The 27961-nt window shown below is 46.6% G+C and overlaps 1 protein-coding gene across 1 annotated transcript in view; it reads left to right on the top strand.

Moving 5' to 3' along the window:
* LOC141167876 (V-type proton ATPase subunit S1-like protein) overlaps nucleotides 1–27961 on the top strand; it is a 112981-nt gene that overhangs the window by 32757 nt on the left and 52263 nt on the right. Inside the window, exons 2-3 of the mRNA XM_073655024.1 lie at nucleotides 2251–2297; nucleotides 6154–6215. Of these exons, the coding sequence (XP_073511125.1) occupies nucleotides 2251–2297; nucleotides 6154–6215 (109 nt within the window). The remainder of the gene's footprint in view (nucleotides 1–2250; nucleotides 2298–6153; nucleotides 6216–27961) is intronic.

The following is a 27961-nucleotide window of genomic DNA, read 5'->3' as shown; positions in this document are numbered from 1 at the left end:
CTTTAAAAACGCTTGGTAACCCGTGCCCCATGGTCCCCAATAAAAATCCGCATGTTATGTGCACATGCTGCGGAATTTTCAGCAGCGGATTTTCAGTGCGGAAAACTCCGCAGCATGTCCATTATTTGTGCGTTTCCGCATGCGGATTTGACTACTCAATGCATTTGAAAAAGCGCAAGTCAAATCCGCACGTAAAAACACTGCAAAAATGCTTAAAAAACACGTGTAAAATCCGCAAGCGTTTTTTCTGCCAAGGATATGCAGAAACGCTGCGGAAATTTTCTGCATCGTGGGCACATAGCCTTAGGATTGGACTGCATTTTCATGTCGGCATCCTTCCTTTAATTAGTTAGACAGCATGAAAATAAGTAAAATTGTAATTGACTTGCTTTTACTACTTGCTGTCGTTCTCTCGCAATCGGAGTTTTGATCTTTTGTAGTGTACAGCTAGTTTCCATATTACTTGGCCAACAGTACCTGGTCTTACTGTGGCCAAGAGTTGGCAGTAATTACATTCCTGGAGAGAAGTTAATTCCTAACATACCAGCCACCTCTCTCTACCTCATTTATTTCTTTATATCTATACAGCAGTTAGCTGCCCACCTCCTTCACCCTCTCTCAGCTCCTGACAAGCTGCTGTTGTAAATTTTGCAAAATTAACAGCCCACAGCAACAGCTCTCTTATTTTCCTAAATAATCAATGCAAATGAGTCAGTACAATGTTCAAATCATCAACCATTAGAGTATAAATCAAACTTTATTGAGAAATCCTCCCAATAACAACAGTTTTTTTTTTTCAAAACTAAAAAAATCAAAATGCATTGCTTCTCTGCACAAGAGAGTTTCCAAATATTTTATAGGTTGTATAAAACTGAAAATGGTAATTTGTTGAATTTGCAGCATTAGGAGATCACATTTAAAAAAATAAAAAGCTTTTTCAATCAAAAACATCTGAACAGGCTAACTTACGTAGGAACTTCTTTGTTATCACCTTCACAATTCTTGCATCCATTGAACTTGTAAGTTTTTGGATAGTTTCTGCTTGAATTTTTTTGCAGGATGTTAGAATAGCCTACCAGAGCTTCTATTTTGATGTAAACTGCCTCCCACCCTGATAGATCCTTTGCTTGAGGATACTCCAAAGGTTCTCAATAGTTTTGAGGTCAAGGGGGAATGGTGGCCACACCATGAGTTTCTCTCCTTTTATGCCCATAGCAGCCAATGAATCAGAGATATTCTTTGCAGCATGAGATGTGAACTATCATGCATGAAGATGATTTTGCTGTGGATGGCACTGTTCTTTTTCTCGTCGCAGCCTTGATGGTACATGGTGACCATCCACCAACTATCAACTCCATCCATCTGAACCATTCAGGGTTGCACGGCACTTATCAGTAAACAAAACTGTTTTAAAATTATTATATATGTATGTTTGGGCCCACTGCAACCACTTCTGCTTGTGAGAACTGTTTAGGGTTGGCCGAATAGTAGGTTTATGCACAACTGAATTCCTCTGGAGGATCCTACACCTTGTAGTTTGCGGGACTCCAGAGGCACCAGCAGATTCAAATACCTGTATGCTGCTTTGCAATTTAGCAGCTGCTCTTTTAATCTTATGAATTTGTCTAGGAGAAACCTTCCTCATTATGCCTTTATCTGCATGAACCTGTCTATGCTCTGTATCAGTCACAAATCTCTTCACAGTACGATGATCCCGCTGAAGTTTTCATGAATGAATCTAATGATTTCATACCTTGTCCAAGGCATTGAACTATTTCACACCTTTCAACAGCAGAGAGATCCTTTTCTTCCCCATATTGCTTGAAACCTGTAGCCTGCTTAATAATGCGAAGCATCCTTCTTAAACTTTTCCTATAATTGGGCTCACCTGGAAAACTAATTATTACAGGTGTTTGAGATTGATTTCACTGATCCAGAGAGCCTTGAGACACAATACCATCCATAAGTTTAGTTGAAAAACAAAAAGTGACATCTTTATGACATTTAAATCCTATTTGCATAATAATTTGGAAAGAGATGTACTTCCCATGGCTGTAGCACCATATATCAGCTAGTCGATAATACATCAATATCTCAGTCTCGGTCAACCCTTTTCATTTTTGATCTTGAAAACAATAGGAAATTCGATCACAAAGTATAACAAAACGCTTATAATTCAATAATACTAATATAGACAGAAATATAAAATTGTTTCAATGATTGTTTTGTCCTTTTTGTCTTTCATCCAAGGTATAATTTGCAATCATCTTCAGAGAATGAATCAACGCAGAGTTATGGTAAGGCTTTATGTCTTCAGTATAGGCCATAAGTGAGATAATTAGTGTTTTACTCATCTTCCTGGTCACTTATTATTGTAAACATTTTAAATCTGTCCATTACAACCAGCAGTATTATCTCCTGATAGATAGCAATAAACATTGATTGCATTATACTATATAACACAACAACAAAAAGATCTGTTGCAGCATATGACCGCCAGAAAAGAAGACATTCTGACACTTAAATAGTAAAATCTTACAGGTTTTATTTCAAAAATCATAAAAAAACTGTTTAAAAAAGACAGGGTGAATAACCTCCAAAAAAACGGGGTTGGAAACACAGCATTATCTCATATATAATGGGACAATGTGTAGCAGAACAGCGTATATGGAAACAAGGAACCTGGCATCGTATATGAAACGGGATAAATCCCAAGTGAAAAATTAGGATATAATAATAATAATCTTTATTTATATAGCGCCAACATAATCCGCAGCGCTTTACAATTCAGAAGTTCATATACAACAGTCATAAGTAACATAGCTAAAGATAATACAATAATTAAAGAAAAAATAATGACAACACTGCTCGTAAGAGCTTATAGTCTACAATGAGGTGGGGGTGACACAAAGTACAGGGGCTTATTTACAATGATGGTCCAGCCATCTTGAGGGGATGAGGGATAGATAAAGGCTGCATGAGCTAGTCACCAGCCAGTATTTGTAGTGCTTTTGGGTGCGGTGGAGTTTGGTGGAGACTTACACTACCGTTCAAAAGTTTGGGGTCATTTAGAAATTTCATTATTTTTGAAAGAAAAGCACATTTTTTTCAATGAAGCTAACATTAACTGAATCAGGAATACACTCTATACATTGTTAATGTGGTTAATGACTATTCTAGCTGCAAACGTCTTGTTTTTTTTGCAATATCTACATAGGTGTATAGAGACCCATTTCCAACAACCACCACTCCAGTGTTTTAATAGTACATTGTGTTTGCTAACTGTGTAAGAAGGCTAATGGATGTTTAGAAAACCCTAGAAAACCCTTGCACAAGTATATTAGTCCAGCTAAAAACGGTTTGGCTGATTTGAGAAGCTATACAATTGACCTTCCTTTGAGCTAGTTGAGAATCTGGAGCATTACATTTGTTTGTTCTATGAAACTCTCAAAATGGCCAGAAAAAGAGAATTTTCATGTGAAACTCGACAGTCTATACTAGTTCTTAGAAATGAAGGCTATTCCATGCGAGAGATTGCCAAGAAACTGAAGATTTCCTACAACGGTGTGTACTACTCCCTTCAGAGGAGAGCACAAACAGGCTCTAACCAGAGTAGAAAGAGAAGTGGGAGGCCCCGCTGCACAACTGAGCAACAAGACAAGTACATTAGAGTCTCTAGTTTGAGAAATTGACGCCGCACAGCTCCTCAACTGGCAGCTTCATTAAATAGTAGACGCAAAATGCCAGTGTCAACGTCTACAGTGAAGTGGCGACTCTGGGATGCTGGCTTTCACGGCAAAGAAAAAGCCATATCTGAGACTGGCTACCAAAAGGAAAAGATTAATATGGGCAAAAGAACACAGACATTGGACAGAGGAAGATTGGAAAAACGTTTTATGGACAGACGAATCAAATTTTGAGATGCTTGGATCACACAGAAGAACATTTGTGAGACGCAGAACAACTGAAAAGATCCTGGAAGAGTGCCTGACGTCATCTGTCAAGCATGGTGGAGGTAATGTGATGGTCTGGGGTTGCTTTGGTGCTGGTAAAGTGGGAGATTTGTACAAGGTAAATGGGATTTGGAATAAGGAAGGCTATCACTCCATTTTGCAACGCCATGCCATACCCTGTGGACAGCGCTTGATTGGAGCCAATTTCATCCTACAACAGGACGATGACCCAAAGCACACCTCCAAATTATGCTATTTAGGGAAGAAGCAGGCAGCTGGTTATTTATCTGTAATGGAGTGGCCAGCGCAGTCACCAGATCTTAACCCGATTGTGCTGTTGTGGTAGCAGTTTGACCGTATGGTACGCAAAAAGTGCCCATCAAGCCAATCCAACTTGTGGGAGGGGCTTCAGGAAGCATGGGGGGGAAATTTCTCAAGATTACCTCAGCAAATTAACAGCTAGAATGCCAAAGGTCTGCAATGCTGTAATTGCTGCAAAGGGAGCATTCTGTGACGAAAGCAAAGTTTGAAGGAGAAAATTATTCTTTCAAATAAAAATCATTATTTCTAACCTTGTCAATGTCTGGACTATATTTTCGATTCATTTTGCAACTCATTTGATAAATAAAAGTATGAGTTTTCATGGAAAACACAAAATTGTCTTGGTGACCCCAAACTTTTGAACGGTAGTGTATGTTTGGAGAAATAATGAATGGGCTACAAAAATGTATAAAAGGACTTTGATTAGGGAACGTGATAGGCCGCCCTAAACAGGTGTGTTTTACGGAGCGCCAAAAACTGTGTAGGTTGTGGTTGGTCCTAATTTCTTGGGTTAAAGCATTCCAAAGAATAAACACAGCAAAAAGGGCAGAAATGTTTACCTGCCCAGATCTTCAGAACTAAATGCACTACCAGGGTGCAGCAAACCCACATAAAGATGGCGGCTACACAGGTGCAATATACAGATGAGACAATCACTCACAACCTACAATTTCAAGGAGGGGGTGACTGCTTAGTATTTGAATTGCACACTGTCCAAGTGCACCCTCATATATTATATATACATATATATATATATATATATATATATATATATATATATATATATATATATATATATATATATATATATATATATATATGTGTGTGTATTTTTGCACTTTTTTATTCCAGGGTGCACCCAGGCCCATCAGTGCAGGCATTGTAAACTGGGGTGTCTGTTCCCATGGGGTGCACTTGGATAGTACCGGGCAGCCCGCCTAATCTAATAGTATGGGCATAACTAATAGGCTGTAAGCCGGATACTGTGCACTATCCTAGTCGGAACAGTGCCCTAATCAAGCCTTTTTGTGTGCAATTGAAATACTAAGCAATCACCCCCTCCATGAACTGGTAGGTTGTGAGTGATTGTCTCATCAGTATTTTGGACCAGTGTAGCCGCCATCTTTATGTGGGTTTGCTGCATCCTGGTAGTGCATTTAGTTCTGAAGATCTGGGCTGGTAAACACTACTGCCCTTTTATGCTGTGTTTATTCTTGAATTTTTGGGGGAATTTTAATTCTTCTTATTGTGGTTTTGCTTTTTGTGCATTCCAAAGAATAGGTGCAGCTCGGGAGAAGTCTTGGAGCCGGTAGTGGGAGGTACGGATTAGTGTGGATGTTAGTCGAAAGTCGCTTGTGGAGCGTAGAGAACGGGTAGGCCGATAAACAGAAATTAGGGAGGAGATGTAGGGAGGTGCAGCACTGTGGAGAGCTATAATATCATATGCATCCACCCGAATGGGTAAACTAAAGGATAGAAATAGGAGATACTTAACAAAATAATGTGCAAATGCAGCAAAGTGAGTACTCCAATATTACTATTCTTGTTATATAAAGTAAACCAACAGATAGGGCCATTAAGCCAATATGGCTAATCAAGCTCAGGTCAATAAGGCTACACAGATGGGGGAAAGCAATAAAATATCTAGAGAAGCAGTGAATCCAAGGGACGCTGGAGACCGCTGTGTCCTCCCCACACATCTCATGGACGCCGTTTCGCTGATCGCTTCTTCCAGGGGCGTGTCAGATCTTTTTGGTGTGTAGTATTTTGAAGTGTCTGACTTCATGATTTTGGCTTTTTTTTAGTATAATTATACTACATAAGTAAGAAGAGTTGAACGTTGTATACAATGCATTTTAATATACTGTTTGTGTTGTAGAATATCCTATCAAGTTCCCTACACAAGAGGATTATACATTACCTCAAAAACAGATTAATCAGGTGAGATGTGGAGATAATGAGAATGGTCATTTTCACATTAATATAATAACATTGTGCTGAAATCTATAATAACAGAATGACTATTAGGGTTGACTATTAGGGACTGTGCACACGATCTGGAGAATCTGCGGGTTTGATGCTACGTGTTATGCCGCTTCAAATCCACAGCGTCCAGATGTTATAGTATAGCGGATGGATTTTTAGAAATCCCATGTCCACTATGCGTATCTGGGCACCTTCGGATCATCCACGGAAACTGACATGTGGCGGGTCTTTCTAGAATGGAGCATATCAATTTCTCTTGTGGGTCCGCATGTGGACTTTCCCCATAGACCTAACCTCTATGAGGAAAGTCCACATGTGAAAAAAAAATGGTGCCGCTCATTTGCATAATGAGTGGAAGCCGCCACCGCTATTCCGGAGCATCGGGCCGCAGTCTGGTATACATCGTGTGCACATAGCCTTAAAGAGAATCTGTCACCAGATTTTAGCCACCTAATCTTAGCGCAGCATAATGTAGAGTCAGATACACTGATTACAGCAATGTATCACTTACTGGTCTCCAAGCTGTAGTACCTATAAAAGATTATCACTAGAAGACTAGTAAACCTGCTGCCATTTAGTCCTCCATATTCATAAGCTCTGTATAACTCCTCCCCCACCAATGATTGGCAGCTTTCTGCCTATGCACACTGTACAAAGAAAGCTGCCAATCAGTGGTGTGGGCGGGGTTATACAGAGCTCAGTCTTCATAGAACTGATAGATCTATAGCAGATAAAACAGGGATTTTTATCAAAAGTACAGAATGCAGCCCAGTAAGTCATACATTGATGAAATCAGGTTCTCTGCCCCTACATCATGCTGCTCTCAAATGAGGTAGCAAAAATCTGGTGTCAGATTCCCTTTAAGTGATGGTTCTGGAAAAATACAGTGAGGTACATGTATGGCTGTTGTAGACTTAAAGTGAATCACCCCTTCTTATCATGTTTCCTTTGAAGTTCCTAAATTCTTTTCCATTTAAAGAAATATTCCCAGAATCAGAGTGGAGGTTCATTGTGTTGAAAACTTAGAATTATCCATCTTTCCAAGTACATCTAATTATTTGTGATGAGCGAGCATGCTCGCTACTGCTCGGTGCTCGCCCGAGCATCTCACTGCTCGAGATGCTCGGAGCTCGCCGAGTACTTGCGAGATGCTCGGGTCCCCTCCCTGCATGTTTGGCTCTCTTTAGAGTGCAAATCAACATGCAGGGATTGCCTGCCACTCACTGTAATGCCGCAGCCATGGTGGTTGTGGCATTACAGTGATTGGCTGGCCGCACAGCGTCATCAGGTCTATATCAGACCTGGCGCCGCTGTGCTCGTCACAGTCACTCCGGAATCAGACAGTGTAGGGAGAGGTGCTTCTGCGTCAGGGAGAGATTTGCTTGTGTATTAGGTAGTGTAGGGAGAAAAAACATACATTACACAAATCCATCTAAACAAACAGTCCTTTTGAGGACTAACTAATCTATCTGCAGAGATATCAGGCAGGCAGGGTGTATAGGCAGGCAGGGTATATAACAGACTGCAGTGCATATAGCGCAAGAGGCTCCATTCCAATTCTGACTTCTGCTGCTGTTAGATATTTCTATACAAAGGCCCAGGTCTCAGGGGCCAGGAATACTTTTTTTTTTATCTTAATACTCATTATTTGCTTAAAAAACAAAGTGCTTGTTGGCACTGCAGAATACAGCCAGGTCCTTTCCATATTACAGCGCTAGAAATCCAGCTATTTAAAACTGTGTTTTCTCCATCACATATATGTTTTCAGAAAATACTGCCATTTCTGGCCTCCATTAAAAATTTCTTTCAGTGTGTCAGTGAAGCAATTCACACAAGTTTGCTGTTCAAACTAGTTAAGTACAGGCCCGGTATCTAAAACTCAGTTTTCTCCGTCACACGGATCACATATAAGTTCGCTCCAAACTCAGTCATTTGTAGTGAGCATGGAAGATATTGTCCTCCATTTAAAATAGGCAAGGCACATGGCAAGGGATGGGGAACTGGACGTGATGGTGATGGTGCATGCAGAGGCCGAGGACAAGGCCGTGGGCAAGCTGAAATTGTGCCACAACAAACACCCACATCTTCTCACCCGACCTTCCTGTCCCAATTCCTAGGGGACCGCAGCACAGTGTCAAAAGGTTGTTGGTTGGATAGCGGATAATGCTTCCAGTCGCTTAGCCACCACCACCACCCTGTCTTCCACACGGTCAAGTCTCAGTAGCCTTGAGTCTGGACCGCATATTCCTCACCCTGATCCTCCTTCCTCCCACCATGCCGAGTGCCCGGAGACAACTGATCCCACACGTGGACACTCTGAAGAGCTGTTAACTTTTCCATTTATAGATTCGGGTCTCTTGCCCAGTCCACTTGAAGCGGGGCAAATATTTGAGCAGCCACAGTCACACGTGGTGACAGTGGGAAAGTGTCACAAGAGGTGGACGATGATGAGACACAATTGCCAGAAAGTCAGGAGGAGGACCAGTGTGCGGAAGTGGAAGACGAGGTGGTGGATGATATAGTAACTGACCCAACCTGGCAGGAGGACATGCAGAGCGAGGACAGCAGCACACAGGGGGAGGGAGGCAGAGCACCCCAACAGGCAGGAAGAAGCAGTGTGGTGGCCGCAGACAGAAGGCAGGCAACCGTTCCCCGTAACACCAACACGAAGGAAGTTGCCAGTACAACTGTTAGGTCTTCCCGAGTCTGGTTGTTTTTTAAAGACTCTGCCTATAACCCCAAAAAGGCCATTTGCACCGCCTGCCAGGCCAGCATCAGCAGGGGTGGCAAAACGACCAGCCTGACCACAACCAGCATGATCAGGCACATGGCAGCAAAGCACCCGACTTTGTGGGCTGAACCCCAGGGTCCAGTAACAGTGTTTGCAGGTGGCACCATTGCTTCTTCCGCTGTTGTGCATGCAAGCCTATCCCCTGTCCATAGTGCATGCGAAGATGCTTCCTGCCCTGCACCTGTCGTTGCGCACTCTCAAGTAGCAGCATCAGGAAGCACGTCCATGGCCTTGTCCCAGCGCAGCGTTCAGTTGTCCATACCCCAGTCCTTGGAACGCAAGCGCAAATATGCAGCCAACGCCCCACAGGCCACACTACTAAATTCTCACATTTCACGACTGCTTGCGTTGGAAATGCTGCCTTTTAGGCTGGTGGAAACGGAATCCTTCCCCAACCTTATGGCGGTGGCCGTCCCTCGGTACTCGGTCCCCAGCCGACACTATTTTGCCCGGTGTGCCATCCCCGCACTACACAAGCACGTGTCCCAAAACATCTGCCGTGCTCTCAACAACGCTGTTACTGGGAGAGTCCACCTGACAACGGACACGTGGACAAGTGCTTGTGGCCAGGGACGGTACATCTCCCTGACGGCACACTGAGTAAACATAGTGGAAGCCGGGACCCAGTCGGACCTTGGGACGGAACACATCCTCCCCACACCGAGGATTGCGGGCCCTATGTCAGTCAGAGTTGCCCCCACAGTGTACAGCTCCTGCGCATCATCCTCCTCCTCCTCCTTATGTTCAGCCTCCATCTCAGATATCACCACATCAGTTACAAGCTGGAAGCACTGCAGTACTGCCTCAGCCAAGCGGCAACAGGCTGTTCTGAAACTCATAAGCTTAGGTGATAAACCTCACACTGCTTGTGAGTTGTGGACAACTGTGAAAGAGCAGGCAGATCTGTGGCTGAGACCGCTGAACCTACATCCAGGCATGGTCGTGTGTGACAATGGCCGTAACCTGGTGGCGGCTCTGAAGCGAGGCGAGATCACACACGTACCATACCTGGCTCATGTGCTTAACCTCGTGGTTCAGCGGTTTCTTAAATCGTACCCCGAGTTGCCAGATCTGCTCGTCAAAGTACGCCGCCTGTCAGCTCATTTTCGCAAGTCGGCTACAGCTTCCACCGCCCTTGCTGTGTTGCAGCAGCGTTTGCTTCTTCCGTCACACCGACTGGTGTGTGATGTCCCCACATGTTGGAACTCTACCCTCCACATGTTGCAAGGGATTTGTGAGCAGAAGAGAGCAGTTGTAGAGTACCAGCTGCAACAAGGCTGTCGATATTCAGGTCAGACTCCACACATAAGACCTCAGGAGTGGACCTGGATGTCTGCCATATGTACCATCTTGACAAACTTTGAGGAGTCCACCAAGATGGTGAGTGGCGATGACGCCATCATTAGCGTCAGCATCCCACTTGTCTGTCTTTTGCAACGTTCTCTGCAGAGAATTAAAGAGGCATTGCAGCCAGAGTATGATGAGATGGATCAAGAAGCCGTAACGGGCGATTACACTCAGCCCAGCCTCATCTCATGCCAACATGCATTGGGGGACAATGAGGGAGAGGAGGAGGAGGAGGAGGAGGAGGAAGAACATGAGCTGGTATCATGCGCTGTAGATGGTAGTACCTGTACAACTGTCATACCGTCGGTTCAGCGTGGGTGGCCTGAGGACAGGGGGGAGGAGGAGGAGAGCATGGTCAGTCGTCATCTTGGTGAGGACACGGAAGTCTTGCCCGTTACCAGTCTGGCACGCATGTCTGACTTTATGTTACGCTGCCTTAACCATGACCCTCGCGTTGTCAAAATGTTGGGTGACAGTCATTACTGGTTGGTGACACTTTTAGACCCCCGCTACAAGGAGAACTTTCACTCCCTTATTCCTGAGGTGGAGAGGTCTACAAAAATGGGGCAGTACCAGAAGGCCCTTGCTGCAGAACTGTTAAAAAAATTCCCATCTGAACACGCTAGCGGCAGAGGTCACAGTTCGTTGCCCAACCAAGGCGTACAGGCAAGAGAGACGCAACTCCAATCCAGCAGAGGCAGGGGAACACTGTCAATGCTCTGGGACAGTTTTCTGAGACCCGCCCAGCTTACCGGCCCTGAGGCGCGGGGTACTCTCACAAGGAGTGGAAAGTTTCAAAAGATGGTGAGGGAGTACCTTGCTGACCATACCAGCGTCCTCCGTGATTCCTCTGTGCCTTTTAATTATTGGGTATCCAAGCTGGACACTTGGAATGAACTCGCTCTGTATGCCTTGGAGGTCCTGGCCTGCCCTGCCGCTAGCATGTTATCGGAGCGTGTTTTTAGTGCCGCTGGGGGAATTATAACAGATAAGCGCACTCGCCTGTCAACTGACAATGCTGACAAACTGACCCTTATCAAAATGAACAAGGGCTGGATTGGGCCAGACTTCTCATCACCACCAAATGACAGCAGAGTAACATAAAGTCAAATCCACTGTGTTATTTCGAGAGGTGTATTCCCATGCACCGCTTCACACCCACACATGGGTATATGCTTCCTCATTTCGGCTGTATTTTGCTCTTCTCCTTATCCTCAGTCTCCACCACCACTATACCACCAGGGTGACCTTGGTCCGTGTTGCCAGCATTACAAGTTCCTTCGTCCTAATTTTTGGCAGCTTTTGCTTGGAAGGCATAGGCAAAGACTATGGGCGACCCACTCCCCAATAATGGGAATAATCTTTTTAAGATGCTGTACTGCATGGCTCTTCCAAGGGGCATTTAAACCGTCTTGTTAAGCTACTGCGACCTCCACCACTTTTCCAAGGGGCATTAAAACCGTCTTGTTAAGCTACAGCGACCTCCCCCACATTTTCAAGGGGCATTGATATTGTCTTTTTATTCCACTGCGACCTCCACGTCTCTTCCAAGGGGCATTAAAACCATCTTGTTAAGCTACTGCGACCTCCACCACTTCTCCAAGGGGCATTAAAACCGTCTTGTTAAGCTACTGCGACCTCCACCACTTTTCCAAGGGGTATTAAAACCATCTTGTTAAGCTACTGCAACCTCCACCACATTTTCAAGGGGCATTGACATTGTCTTTTCATTCCACTGCGACCTCCACGTCTCTTCCAAGGGGCATTAAAACCATCTTGTTAAGCTACTGCGACCTCCGCCACTTTTCCAAGGGGCATTAAAACCGTCTTGTTAAGCTACTGCGACCTCCGCCACTTTTCCAAGGGGCATTAAAACCGTCTTGTTAAGCTACTGCGACCTCCACCACTCTTCCAAGGGGCATTGATATTGTCTTTTTATTCCACTGCGACCTCCACGACTCTTGCAACGGGCATTGCATTTCTTCCTAATTTTAGTCAGCTTTTGCTTTTCAATGCATAGGCGAACACTAACCGAGACCCACTCCCCAATAATGAGTAGAAGGTTTTTAGTATGCTGTAATCCACGTCTGTTTCAAGGGGCATTGCAGTTCCTCATAATTTTTGGAAAGCCTTCCATTCACTGCTTAGGCCAACAGTGCACAGGAGACCCAGTTGCTATAAATGGAAAAAAAGGTTTAGTTAAGGCCCTCTGACCTCCATGTCACTTCCAAGGGGCATTGGAGTGCCTCGAAATTTTTGGTAGGCATTGCACTCACTGCATGCCCTTTAACTGTGTAGCCGAACCGCTCCTTTTGGTACAGAAACATATCCTACAAGACATGTGTGGTTGACTGGCATGATATTGATGTGAATGGTCCCTGTTCCTCCTGCTCTTTCTCCTTTGTCACTACCTCATCCATCATTCTTCACCTGAAGCTTTGTTTTAACGGGAGTCATAGAACTGGGATAGTAGCAGGAAAACATCCAGCAATCCTCGGAGGAGGTAGGATAATCGCTAAAACGCTGACCACCTCAGGCCTAGCCGCTACTACATACATGCGCTTACATTCCAAGAAAACAAAGCAGATGCTAACTTCTATCATCATCATCATGCTCCTCACCTTGGCACTCTCAACTCCCCTGATGGAGAAGCCAGGGCCCACCGGAGGAGTCTGGTTCTCTGGTGGGCTCGTCCAATGCTGCCCTAAAGCAGGCCGGGCTAAGAAAAGCGTGTGGGGGGATGTCCCAAGGAGAAATGAGGGTGGCTGGGGACCGTTTATGGACACCCGGCCACCCCCAGGCGGCTGGGGAGCGTGTGTGGACACCCGTCCATGGGGCAGCTGGGGACCGAGCATGGACACCCGGCCACCAGGCGGCTGGGGACTGAGTATGGATACCTCGCTGCCGAAGCAGCCATGAGGTAGTGGCCAGCTTCGGCCTCCTCCAAACTAAAAGGCCCCATTTGAAGTGCAAGCAAGCTAGCAGTATGGTATTGCAGCCTGGGGGTGGGTGGGTGGCAGGCTGCATACTTACGCTTGCATTGCAAGGAATGGGGGAGGTACAATTGAACACTGCCCTGGGACAAGGACTTGCACGGGGATAGTTGCAAGTCTGCATCTTCTGATGCGGAAAGGATCACTTCTGATGGGCACACTTTTAGGCAGTGACCTGGGTGTCAGAGATGCTTCCAGGGGTCTTCCCCATGCTGTTCCCATGTCTTTTCAGCACTATATGCATGTGTCACACAGCACATGGCCAGATAAGATTGTAAAATGTTAAAATGACATTTCCCGGTGAATGCATTTGTCACGGTTGAAAGCAATACAAAAGTGCAAAAACGCATAAAAAATGCTACTTGTGAACATAGCCCAAGGTGTGGAGGAGTATTTTTGTTTTTGGTTATTTATTTTACCTTATACACAAGTCTTTTCCCTGGAAAGGAAGTTCCTTAACATATTTCACAGGAAAACCGTTTCAGTTTAGTTTTTGAACGTTTTATTGTGAGCCTGTAAAAGTGGCTTAATACCTCTGACCACGTTGTTGACAGCAGTGACCTGGGGGTCAGAAATGCTTCCTGGGGCGATGCCCATGCTGTCCCCATGTCTTTTGAGCACTGTCACTATCGTTTTGGGCACTTTTTAGGCTTTCTACAGACTGCCGGGGGTGCCGCCGCAAAAATGCTCGGGTCTCCCCTAGACTAACATTGGGCTCATTGCTCGGGTCGCACACCCGAGTATCACAGCCAGCTTGGCCCGAGCTTTGAGCGCCCGAGCATTTTAGTGCTCGCTCAACACTAGAAACTATATTTGGTCGTTAATTTTAATAACTGTTGAAATATAAAACCGGATGTCATACCGATTACATACAAATGACAATTGAAATGAAAAGCACCTCTTTTTTTGTAGATGAAACTTGAACTTTTTTTTTATACAGTTGTGTGTAGGGATGGGCGGACACGTGGATGTCCGGGTCTTTCGGGTCTGGCAAACTTTATAAAAAAGTTTGGTTCGAGTATCAGAACAGTACCCGAATTTGATCCCAAACCCCATTCACTTGAATGGGGGGCCTGAACATCTGGCAGTTCCCACGCTGTCCTCTATGTGACAGCGTGGGAAACACTGGCTCTGACCGTTGGTAATCTTACTGAAGTCACCACCGGTCACAGCCACTGGGTATCACGAACTGCTGCAGGTTCCCATGCAGAGGACAGTTTGGGAGCCAGCGGTTGTGACCAACTGTGAAAAGGTTACTGCCGGTCAGGTGTCAGCTGATGACTTCTAATGTCAACAGCTTCACCAGCTCTCGCTGATTACAGGGAGGGCAGGCAACGCTAATGAGAGTATTCACCAGTCAGCGCCTGTGCATAGTAAGAAATATATTAGTGAGATACATAATTAGTGCAGTACATGTTTAGCTTACTGTACATGTATTTAGCTAATAAATAAATAAATGAAAGAAAAAAATGGCTTGGGGTCCCCCTTATTTTTAATACCCAACTGAAGGAAAGCTGACAGCTAGGGGCTGGTGTTATTATTCTGGGAAGTGGCCACTATCCATGAAGCTAATATCCAGGCTATTAATATCATCTCACAGCTGTTTGTATAGCCTTTACTGGTTATTAAAAAGGGGGAAACCCAAAAAAATGACATAGGGTCCCTCCTATTTTTAATAACCAGCAAAGGTTAAGCAGACAGCTGCAGGCTGATATTAAAAGGCTGGGAAGGGGTCATGGATATTGTTCCCCTCCCAAACTAATAACATCAACTTTCAGCTGCCCCAGAAATGGTGCATCCATTAGATGCCCCAATTCTGGTGCTTAGCCTTGGCTCTTCCCGCTTGCCCTGATGCGTTGACAAGCGGGGTAATAGTTCTGGAGTCTGTCAGCTGTGTAACGTCCACTGACATCAAACCCAGGGTTTAGTAATGGAGAGGCATCTATCAAACACAATTACTAACTCTGTAGTCAAAAGTAATGAACACACACAGAAAAGTCCTTTAATGGTAAAAAGCACTCCCCGACCGTCTTTTACCCATTTATTACCTTTAAAAAATAAAATAATACAAAGGGGTCCGCTGTAAATCCATCCCATCTCCCACAATGATCCCCAACTCTGCTGAACGGGGACACTCAGCGCGGCAGCTGGAACACAATAATAGTAGCGTGTAAATCCAGCTGTTATGACGAGCGCTGACGTCAGTAAGCTTATTGCAGTTCATCGGCTAGGAACTTCGGTAACCTTACTGACATCACCACTCGCAGCATGAAAAATTTCTCACGCTGCGAGAAGTGAGGTCAGTTCTGGCTGATGTGCTGAGCAGTCACTTTACTGATGTCACCACTCAGCACTGCATCCAGATGTAGCAGAGTCGGGGATCATCGTGGGACAGATTTACGGTGGACCCCTTTGGATTATTTTATTTTTTAAAGGTAATAAATGGGTAAAAGAGGGTTGGGGAGTGCTTTTTACAATTAAACAACTTTTCTGTGTGTGTGTGTTTATTGCTCTTGGCTACAGGGTTAGTAATGGGGGTGTCTTATAAATATCTCTCCATCACTAACCCCTGGGCTTGATGTCAGAGGTCATTACACAGCTGACATCAACCCCAAAATATTACCCCACTTGCCAATGCACCAGGGCAATCGGCAAGAGCCAGGCAAAGCAGCAGAATTGAGCTGCAATTTTTAGGCTGGGGAGGGCCAAATATCAGCCCCCAGATGTGTGCTTTACCTTGACTGGTTATCAACAATAGGGGGACAACACGCTGTTTTTTTAAATTATTTATTTAAATAGTTTAAAAAAGCAGCATCGGGCCCCTCTATTTTTGACAACCAGCCAGGATAAACCGGACAGCTGAGGGCTGCAGCTGTCTGTTTTACCTGCGCTTGTTATCCAAAATAGAGGGAACCCAAAGTCTTTTTAATTTTTTTTTTTTTTTTTACATATTGCGCTGGCCAATTACAGCTGTGACGCTCACAGCCCTGCCCTGGGAAGATGGGGGATACTTGGAGCCGGGTCAGATGTTGAGGGGATGCAGCCGTGGCCTGGACCCGTCCCATGCCCAGGGCCGTTACATTAAAAAGAATGTAAGGGCTTTCAGGGTTGAGTGGTATTTATCGACTATGCCACCTGTGGTGTCTGGTGATGCGCCACCAGCGCTCCTAGCAGTCCTCTGAGGCTGGATGTAGTGGCAGCAGGCGATGTTATAACTCCCCACAGGTGGAGCTGGGCCTCAGGGCAGATGTGACAGGAGGATGGGGAGAGTAGTCCTGGGTCACTCAGGTGCTGTGTGGTGCAGTGCAGAAATGAAGGAACCAGAGGCCATAGGGATAGTCTTCCAGGTCTTTTACTCACAGTTCTTTTAAGCAGCGGCAAGGCTTCTCCCTGCTCCTCACGGATCACTGCGGCCACCAGGGATGAGGGCTCAGCGCACCCAAGGTATTCAGGTACTTCGGTCAGGACCCTCCGAGTGTTTCTAACAGTCCCCTTTGAACCTCTCCTGTTCGTGTGCGTGCAAAGGCTGGGTCTCCCTCTGGACTATGCACAGATATAGGGTAAGGCGGCAATTCCGTTCAGCCTGTCACCCGACCGGATCCACTGTAGCCTACCGGACTTCTCTGACAGAGACGTGAAGTGGCAAAGTCAGATGTCGGGGACCGGTACCCCTCTTGCAGCAGGAGTCCCTCTGGCTGGGCCAGAATGGAGAGTACAGGTGACGTACGCCGCTCCGTCCGTGCTCCCTGGGATCCTTTTGCTTGTGGAGCTGTCACTATAGCTCCCGACCATCTTAAGCAAGGGAACTTGACCGGGATAGAGACACTGTTAACTCATACCCGCTCCTCGTGTCAAGGTCAGAGCACGAGGACTGTGCATCTACAACATGCTGCAGGCTCCAACACATGGCCGCTGCCAGCTGTGAAGATCACAATCAAAGAACAGAACCAAGAACCTTGTGCTCAAGATGGCTGGCTATTATATATGAAATTATGTGTGTAAACTAAAACTGTGTTCTACCCTTCACCCACTACATGGTTCCCCTAACTTTTGGTTCCCCTCACTTGTGATCCTGCTGAGGCAGCACTATGGTGCATACTTGCCTCCCATAGGTCAGGAGTGTGTAGTGTTGAATGTAGATTCAGGGTCCTGACCAGTGCACCTTCCTTACCTGGGTGAGGAGACACTACACCTGCTGACAGGCTGCAGTATCCCCCCTTGTGGCGACCGAACCCTCAGGGGCACCACATTCCCCCCTGGTAAAACACAGCACGTCCGCGAGGTGCAAAGAGAGCAAAGCATGGTACAGACTTTTTATGCATTTATATAACAACATTAAAACATTCTTCCCATTATGGGAGGCTCATTTTCTTGTAACGTTGCAAACTTTTAAATAGTACAATATATAAAACATTATATAACTAGAAAACTTTGCAAAAGGGCGAGTCCAACAGCATGAGGGACCCGTCAAAAACCCTCAACGTAGGCCCTGGGATGGCTGCAGGGCATGAAGATCCTGAGTTGGACCTCCAGGAGAGCCACTCCAGACAGGTTTTACCTCTGAGGTCAGACGTTGGGCTATAAAACGGATCCCCCCCCCTGGTTGTCCCAGGCCATCTCTTCCGCCGCCGGGCAGGCGACCGGAGGCGCAGGTAGCGGCGACAGCAGGGGTTGCTGCAAGTCCTCGTCCTTGTGCGGACTAGTCCGGGTTGGGGCAGATGGTCAGCCCAAGAAACGTGGGATCCTCTGAACCAGGAGTCGGAAGGCATAGCAGGCTTCCGGAGGCTGCGGCGGCTTGGGCCTCAGGATCCGGGGCGAATAACTGCTCCCAGGGTAGCGCCTGAGGATGCGGGTGCCGGCACGAGATCCAGGAGGGCCACATTGCGTCCCGCGCCCGGGATAGGGGTTTTCTCCTTACCCGTTCCGGGGCTGCACGGTGCCTCCTGGGCTTCCTCCGCCTGGGCTGCGGCCTCTTCGACCCTCCGTATCAGGTCCTTCGTTTCACCGCGGAGGAACTCGGCCTCCTCCGGGGTCAGGTGAATTCCCTCCATACCGAGGGAGGTAGCAGCTCGTGGGCCAACGTTGGAGGACTCGGAAGAAGTCTTCTCGGCGGCGTCCATTACTGCTGCAGGGTGCGGTAAGTCTCGGACTGTTATGGCCGCACCTTGTTGTTTCAATCATCTCCACCTCTTTTTAGGGCGGCTCCAGGACGGCTGACTGACGGACCCTCCCAGGGACATCCCATCTATTTTGACAGACATCCCTGCGTGGACTATCTCTGCTGGAGGGAGCAGTCTGTCCTTTTGGCGCCATTGTGGAGCCAGGCCCACGATGGGAGGTGCTAAGACGCTGTCCTTTCTGCACATGATGGCGTCCGTTCTTCTTGGGCGGGCGCCATTTTAGGTGAAAAAGCAACAGTCTGTGGAAAAAGGCGCGCAGTACCCGGTAGCAATGGGCAATCTTCTTCCGTTGCTGCGGGCACGCAATCCTGCCGACTACGCCAAGTATGTGACGCTCACAGCCCTGCCCTGGGAAGATGGGGGATACTCGGAGCTGGGTCAGATGTTGAGGGGATGCAGCCGTGGCCTGGACCCGTCGCGTGCCCAGGGCCGTCACATTAAAAAGGATGTAAGGGCTTTCAGGGTTGAGTGGTATTTATCGACTACGCCACCTGTGGTGTCTGGTGATGCGCCACCAGCGCTGCTAGCTAGCAGTCCTCTGAGGCTGGATGTAGTGGCAGCAGGAGATGTTATAACTCCCCACAGGCGGAACAGGGCCTCAGGGCAGATGTGACAGGAGGATGGGGAGAGTAGTCCTGGGTCACTCAGGTGCCGTGTGGTGCAGTGCAGAAATGAAGGAACCAGAGGCCATAGGGATAGTCTTCCAGGTCTTTTACTCACAGTTCTTTTAAGCAGCGGCAAGGCTTCTCCCTGCTCCTCACGGATCACTGCGGCCACCAGGGATGAGGGCTCAGCGCACCCAAGGTATTCAGGTACTTTGGTCAGGACCCTCCGAGTGTTCCTAACAGTCCCCTTTGAACCTCTCCTGTCCGTGTGCGTGCAAAGGCTGGGTCTTCCTCTGGACTATGCACAGATATAGGGTAAGGCGGCAATTCCGTTCCGCCTGTCACCCGACCGGATCCACTGTAGCCTACCGGGCTTCTCTGACAGAGGCGTGAAGTGGCAAAGTCAGATGTCGGGGGCCGGTACCCCTCTTGCAGCAGGAGTCCCTCTGGCTGGGCCAGAATGGAGAGTACAGGTGGCGTACGCCTCTCCGTCCGTGCTCCCTGGGATCCTTTTGCTTGTGGAGCTGTCACTATAGCTCCCGACCATCTTAAGCAAGGGAACTTGACCGGGATAGAGACACTGTTAACTCATGCCCGCTCCTCGTGTCAAGTAGTGTTGAGCCACCCCCGTAGTGTTCGAGTTCGGTTCGGTTCGTCGAACACCCGTGTGTTCGTCGAACTGTTCGTCGAACACCTTCGAACACCGTTAAAACCAATGGCAGGCAAACAAAAACACATAGAAACACATAGAAAACACCTTCAAAGGTGTCCAAAAGCTGACAAACTGCTCAGAAGACACAACTAACACATGGAAAAGTGACAAGTACATATAGTCATGCGAAAAGAAAAGAGGTGGAGGAGTAAAAGGAGGGGGAGACACAAATATAGGCATATATAGTTACATATAGTTACATAGTTAGTAAAGCCGAATAAAGACTTGCGTCCATCAAGTTCGACCTGTTAGTTCTGTAATTGCTAAAGTTGATCCAGAGGAGGGCAAAAACCCCAAATGATTTAGCCAATCTTCACCTGAGGAAAAATTCCCTCCCGACTCTGAAACCAGCAGTCAGAATAAATCCCTGTATCAACCTACTATTTTATTCTATTTTTAAGTATATGTAGAAATCTGCCTGGTATCTAGAAAAGCATCCAGTCCCCGCTTGAACTGGTTTAGTGAATCCGACATTACCGTCTCCTCACTCAGTGAATTCCATATTTTCACTGCTCTTACCGTAAAGAACCCCTTCCTATGCTGGTGCTGAAACCTTTTCTCTTCCAGTCTTAGTGAATGCCCTCTTGTTACCGTAATATCCCTCCTTTTGAACAAATCCCGGGCAAGGTCTCTATACTGTCCCCTAACATATTTGTACACATTTATTATGTCCCCCCTCAACCTTCTCTTTTCCAGGCTGAATAGTCCTAGTTTTGCCAACCTCTCTGGGTATTGCAGTCCCTCCATTCCCCTTATTAATTTTGTTGCCCTCCTTTGTACCTTTTCAAGCTCATTTATATCCTTTCTATATATTGGGGCCCATAACTGAGCACAGTATTCCAAGTGTGGTCTGACCAGTGCTTTGTACAGTGGAAGAACAATGTTCTCATCCTTTGCAGCTATACCTCTTCTGATACATCCCATTACCCTGTTTGCCCTTACAGCAGCGGCCTGACTTTGGGCACTCCAATTTAGTTTGCTATCAATCAAGATGCCCAAGTCCTTCTCCATCTCTGAATTCCCCAATGATTTCCCATTCAGTGAGTACTGGTGACTTCCATTTTTCCTTCCCATATGTATGACCTTACATTTCTCCTCGTTAAACCTCATTTGCCATTTAATGCTCCACCTACCCAGCTTATCCAAATCCCTCTGTAGGTCTTCACTATCCTCTTTTGTATTAATTGTTTTACATAACTTTGTGTCATCTGCAAATATTGATATTTTACTATTTATCCCGTTGACTGTCGTTAATAAAGATATTAAATAACATTGGGCCTAGTACAGACCCCTGTGGTACCCCACTAGTGACGCTTACCCAATCTGAGTATATTCCATTTATAACCACCCTCTGCCTTCTATCCTTTAGCCAGTTAGCTACCCACTTGCAGACATTTTCCCCCAGCCCCATCATTCTCATTTTGTATACCAACCTATTATGTGGCACGCTATCGAACGCTTTTGAGAAGTCGAGATACACGACATCCACTGGTTCCCCCTGATCTACTCGAGAGCTAACCTCCTCGTAGAAGTCAATCAGGTTTGTTTGGCAGGAGCGATTCCTCATGAATCCATTTTGGTTCGGGGTTAATAGATTATTAGCGTCAAGATGCTCCATGATTGCCTCATTAATAAAGCCTTCAAAAATTTTGCCCACAACGGACGTCAGACTCACCGGCCGATAGTTTCCGGTGTTACTTTTTGCTCCCTTTTTGAATATTGGCACTACATTCGCCTGTCGCCAATCAAGTGGTACAGACCCAGTCTCAACAGAGTCCTTAAATATAAGATATAACGGTCTGTCTATCACATTACTTAGTTCCCTTAGTACCCGTGGGTGTATGCCATCAGGTCCTGGTGATTTGTTTATTTTAATGTTACTGAGGCGTTTCTGTACCCCAGCTTGGGTTAGATTTGTCATACTTAGTGGAGGATTAAGTTTGTCACTTCTCATTTCGCCTGTTAGTTCTTTTTCCTTTGTGAAAGTTGACGAAAAAAATGTATTTAATAGATTAGCTTTATCCTCATCTTTCTCTATGATTTTGCCTTCATCACTTTTTATCGGTCCAATATTATTCGATTTAATCCTTTTACTATTTATATACGTAAAGAACAGTTTGGGATTTGATCTACTTTCCTTAGCAATACGTCTCTCTGTTTCCTCCTTTGCTATTTTTATTTGTTTTTTGCAGGTTCTCGTTTTTTCCTTGTAACACATTAGTGCCTCCTTGCTGTTTTCCTGTTTTAATCTCTTGAATGCCTCTTTTTTGCTATTTAACGCCCCTTTTACGTTCTTATTCAACCATATTGGTTTCCTCTTATTTCTGGCCCTTTTATTCCCATACGGTATATACCTCTCGCACTGAGTATTCAGAATTCTTTTGAAGGTTTCCCATTTACTATTCGTATTTCCTTGATTAAGAACTTTGTCCCAGTCTATAAGTTGAAGGTTTTCTTTCAGCTGATCAAACTTCGCCCTCCTAAAGTTTAATGTTTTAGTTGTTCCCTTATTGATAACCCTACTGAAGGGCATTTTGAAATTGATAATATTATGATCGCTATTACCTAGGTGCCCCCCTATCTGTACCTCAGTTATTCTATCAGGCCTATTAGTCAATATTAAGTCCAACACTGCCTTCCCTCTCGTTGGTTCCTGCACTAGTTGGGAGAGATAATTATCCTTGGTATTTGTCAAGAACCTTTTTCCTTTCTGCGATCTACAGGTTTCTGTTTCCCAGTCAATATCCGGGTAGTTGAAGTCCCCCATTACAATCACCTCATTATGTTTTGCTACTTTGTCTATTTGTCCTAATAGCAGTTTCTCATTCTCCTCTGTTATATTGGGTGGCTTATAGCAGACCCCCAGTAATATTTTATTATTATTTTTTGCCCCCTCTATCTCTACCCACATGGACTCGACCACCTCTTCTCCCTCTCCTATATCTTCCCTTAGTCTGGGCTTTAGACGTGACTTTACATATAAGCAGACTCCTCCGCCCTTCCCCTGTTTCCGGTCCCTTCTAAATAAACTATAATCTGTTAAATTTACCGCCCAGTCGTAGCTATCGTCTAGCCAAGTCTCTGTTATACCTACGATGTCATACCTCTCCTCCGATATAAGCGCCCGCAGCTCATCCGCCTTATTGGTCAGGCTTCTTGCGTTGGTCAGCATGCAAGATAAAACTTTGGGGTTATTTAGCATCCTATTCTTCTCTAACGATCTAACTGTACTATCCCCACCCCCCTCTCCACCCTCATTATATTCACTTCTCCCCTTCCCCCTTGCTTGCCTCACATCCCACCTATTTCCTTGGTTTCCCCCCCCGTCTCTAGTTTAAAAACTCCTCCAACCTATTAGCCATCTTCTTCCCCAGCACCGCTGCACCCTCCCCATTGAGGTGCAGCCCGTCCCTACGGTAGAGCCTGTAGCCGACAGCGAAGTCGGCCCAGTTCTCCATGAACCCAAACCCTTCTGCCTTGCACCAACTCTTTAGCCACTTATTCACCTCCCTAACCTCCCGTTGGCGCTCCTGTGTGGCTCGCGGGATTGGTAGTATTTCTGAGAAAACTACCTTGGAGGTCCTTGCCCTAAGCTTCCTAACTAGATCCCTGAAATCATTTTTAAGGACCCTCCATCTACCACTCACTTTGTCATTGGTGCCAATGTGGACCATGACCGCTGGGTCTTCGCCAGCCCCACCCAGTAACCTGTCAACCCGATCCGCGATGTGCCGGACTCGAGCGCCAGGGAGGCAGCACACCGTTCGGCGATCCCGGTCTTTGTGACAGATTGCCCTGTCTGTCCCCCTAATAATAGAGTCACCCACTACCAGGACCTGTCTAGCCTGCCCTACACTTCCCCCCTCCCCCTCATTACTGGAGCATACACTCCCCCGGCGGTCAGAGGATCTGTTGTGCTCCAATAATGCCGGTTCTGAACCAGCCTTCCTATACTTCTTCCCTCTATCCCTTCTAACTGTTACCCAGCTCCCTGCCTGTTCAGCCTGCGCTTCCCCACTAAGCTCAACCCCCAGTGTTGACCCATTGAGTGTCTGCTCGGTGAGCAGCAAACTCCGTTCCATGTTGTCGATGCTCCTCAGTACTGTCATGCCCTTCTAAAATCCAAAAAGTGAGAAGCCGACACGTTCAGTCCGCTCTTGCCCGTGCCACCTCCGTGTCGCCGGGTTTGTGCCAGAGCCGCGGTGAACCCTGACGGCCAGCCCCCCTCTCCCAATACTGGTGCCTGTCCGCTGGTGGGTCGAGCGAGCCCCCCTGTGGTGGAGGCAGCTCTAAGCTTTTTAATTTAAATTGTCTCTCTAATTTGAATGAATACACTTTAAATCCATTTACAAGGATCTATTGGAGGGCAAGTCTCATGCCAGCAGCCGCGTAATTCCAGCTCCAGTAGCGTCCACTAAAGCTGCTGCAGTTAAAAAGCTTTTATAAGGATCGAGCTCGGCTGTCCACCGCAAGGCATCCTACTGCCAGTCCCAGCCCCTATGCCTTGGGGTGCCTCCTGATGCTCTTCACTGAGTATCCCGTGGTCCCGAAGCATTTCCTTTGAAAAAATTAAGTGTCCAAACTACAGGTGGTGTAGCTTGCTTAACAGCCGGGATAATCCGCTGACTAGCAGACACTGCTACTAGGCACAAAGTATTTCCTGGGTTAGATGCAGTTAAAAATTTGTAATTAGATACTCTCGTTGGATGCTGAGAAAGCATTCCATAGAGTCTCCTGGCACGCCATATATGATTCTCTTAAAAAGCTTGGGGTAGGGGTCTAGGGGACCCTTTTATAGCCAAAATCACGGCCATGTATCACAATACGTCACCTAGGCTGAAGATAAATGGAACTGTAGCACCCTGAGGGCTCGGTTGCTACAGAGGTATTGCACCTCACCCAGAGGTGTGATATCTCACTCTCAGGTAAGGATGGAGTGTGGATCAGGACCCGACACCTGCATGCATTACACCACATTGCCGTGGGGCAGGGCGACCAATATGCCTCTGAGATGGGCACGACAGTCCCTGTCCCTGGCTGGAGTGGGGGGAGGGAACACTGAGGAAGGGGAACCCTGTAGTGCAGGAGCAGGGAGGAAGCAGTTCCTGGGTGCATTGAGAAGGGAGTATAAAAGGTGGGCACCATCTTAGTTCAGTGCAGAGAAGTCTGAGCAGAAGTGGCAGGGAGCAGGGGCTCTGCAAGAGCTCTGCTCCGGAGGCGGGCCTAGTAACAGAGGCCCAGGCCTGGAAGAGGGAGAAGGAAGGAAGAGGAGCGGAGAAGGCTCCAGGAACGAGGAATGAAGGGATCCCAGGGGTGCAGACAGGCGAGTCGCCACAGCACGCCCGAATCCACCTGCGTGGAGGGGTCAGGCCAAAGGAGGAGACCGGTCCCCGAAACTAGTGGAGGCAGGAAACGACCCTCAGCTAGAAACCGGAGGCTCTGACATTTTATGTGGCGCAGCCCATCGCTACACCCGCTAGGAAGGCACCACATAGGGTCAGGGAAACTGGCGCCAAGTTTACCAAGAGGAGGCCCGAGGCAGCCAGACAGAAGGGTTGGTAAGAAAGGCCAGACAAAGGACACACAAAGGGGGTCCTGTGAAGCGCTCCAAAGTTATCTGGGAGTTGTCTGAGCCCCTCACCTGGTGAGCACAGTACGACGTGGGCAGCTGTTACCTGCAGACGTGGTCTGAATAATAAGAACTGTGAGTAAAGGCCCTGGACTGCATCACTGACTCCGTGTCGTTACTGCTGCTGCCCTGCACCATCACCCCCATCCTCCGCATACACTGCCCTGAGGCTATACTCCTCCCGTGGGAAGTTATGCTACGCTCTGCTGCACCCTCAACACCAGCCTCAGCGGTCTGCCCTGCAGCGGCGGTTCACTCTGACCGCAATCCACGGGTGGCGTAGTCGGACATTTAAACATCAAAACCACATAAATAGTTCCGCCACTGGTTTGACCACCCTGAGCCACGGAACAGGGTCGCCGCCACGAAGACTACAACCACCAGCATCCACCAAAAAGGGTCCGGCTCCGGGTGTCCCAAGGCCCAGGGGGTACATCAGAACATTTTCATCACCTTTCACAATCACCAATGGAACAAGGCAGGGATGTCCTCTGTCCCCTCTCTTATACATCCTAGTGACGGAGCACCTGCTCTCATCAATTCGCCATAACCGCAATATTAGGTGGATTGAGGTGGGAGGCACCGAGTACAAGTGCTCTCTATTTGCTGATGATGTTCTAGTATATATCACTCAATCACATATATCCATCCATGCTGTTATGGCTGAAATAGATCACTTTGTTACATGGTCAAATTTTAAAATCAATGCAGCGAAGTCTGAGGCCCTCGATGTCTCCCTCCCCAAATCCATATAGGATTCCATCCAGTCCAACTTTCCCTTTGCCTGGCCCTCACAGGGTATCAAATACTTAGGAATTCCTATTCATAGAGACCTCTCCCATCTATGTTATCTTAATTTTGGGCCCTTTATTGAACAACTCCATACAGACCACGGTTGGCAAGTTAGAACTGTAAGATTCACTACGTGAACCACTGGTGTTTTGTGGAAAAGCACATGTACACTGTGTTCCAAATTATTATGCAAAAAGTGTTTAGGAGTGATAAGGGAAGAATTTGTTTGTTTGTCAGTTAAACTCATTGATGGTGATGTGTGTCAGGGCTCTTTATATCACTGTAAGCAATTGCAGACACCTGTGCTAATTAGTTTGGCAGGTGTGTCCAATGAAAGGCAAGACTACTTAAGAAGGCTGTCTCACATTATTAAGCAGCCTACATTTTCTGCCAAAATGGGAAAGAAAAAGGATGTGTCGGCTGCTGAGAAGCAACAAATTGTGGAGTGTTTAGGTCAAGGCATGACTACAATCAACATTGTGCGATGATCAGGATGAAGTGTCTTGGCAATCAAGAAGTATGTAGCTGATTCACAGTACACACGTGTGCGTGCTGATAAGGGCAAATTGAGGACTCTTTCCTACAGGCAATTACGTCAGGTTAAAAGAGCACTGGCAAAAAAGCCTTGTCATAGCAGCAGACAAGTTTTTGAAGCTGCTGGTGCCTCCAACGTCCCCCGAACAACAAGATGCAGGGTCCTTCAGAGGTTTGCAGCTGTGCATGCGCCATCCTGTCGACCTCCTCTATCCACTTCACACAAGCAGAAACGGCTCCAGTGGGCTAAACATTACATGAAGACTGATTTCAAAACTGTTTTGTTCACGGATGAGTGCCGTGCAGCGCTCGATGGTCCAGATGGATGGAGTGGAGGATGGCTGGTTGTTGGCACCCCACGCAAACACGGCTACAGCGCCAACAAGGAGGAGGTGGAGTAATGTTTTGGGCTGGAATCATGGGGAGAGAGATTGTCGGCCCCTTTAGGATCCCTGAAGGCGCTAAAGATGAACTCCATAATGTATGTGGATTTTCTCAAACAGCACTTCCTGCCATGGTTCAAGAAGAAGAACCGTGTATTTCACAGCAAGATCATTTTTTTGCATGATAATGCACCATCTCATGCTGCACATAAAACATCTGCATCTCTGGCTGATATGGGCATAAAAGGGGACAAACTTATGGTGTGACCCCCATGCTCCCCTGACCTCTACCCCATTCAGAACCTCTGGAGCATCATCAAAAGGAGTGTCTATGATGGCGGGAGGCAGTTCACATCTAAGCAACACCTCTGGGAGGGTATTCTGTCCTCATGCAAAACAATTGAAGCAGAAACCATCCAAAACCTGACAAATTCAATGGACGAGAGAGTTCAGAAGCTCCTTTCGAACAAGGGGTCCTATGTGAAAATGTAACATCACCTAGAATAAAGTTTTGAGTTGAAAACTGTTTGATTTCAGTTTCTAATAACCTGCTAATGCTTATAATTTCAAAAATGACCATTTTTTTGGTCTTTATTAAAATGAAAAGGTTGATCGAAAAGTTTGGGGGATCTAAGAGTGTGGCAACCCAGTAGTCATGATTACTTCGAATTCTGACAATATGAGGGTCATGTTGCAGGTAGTGCAGCAAGAAGGCACTTATGTGTCTTGCGCATC

This window comes from Phyllobates terribilis, unplaced genomic scaffold (assembly GCF_046119375.1).
Source record: "Phyllobates terribilis strain yellow unplaced genomic scaffold, ASM4611937v1 Scaffold_1__5_contigs__length_1240528914, whole genome shotgun sequence".
Lineage (NCBI taxonomy): Eukaryota > Metazoa > Chordata > Amphibia > Anura > Dendrobatidae > Phyllobates > Phyllobates terribilis.
Note: the sequence above shows the minus strand (reverse complement) of the source record. Positions and strands in the feature narration are given on the sequence as shown.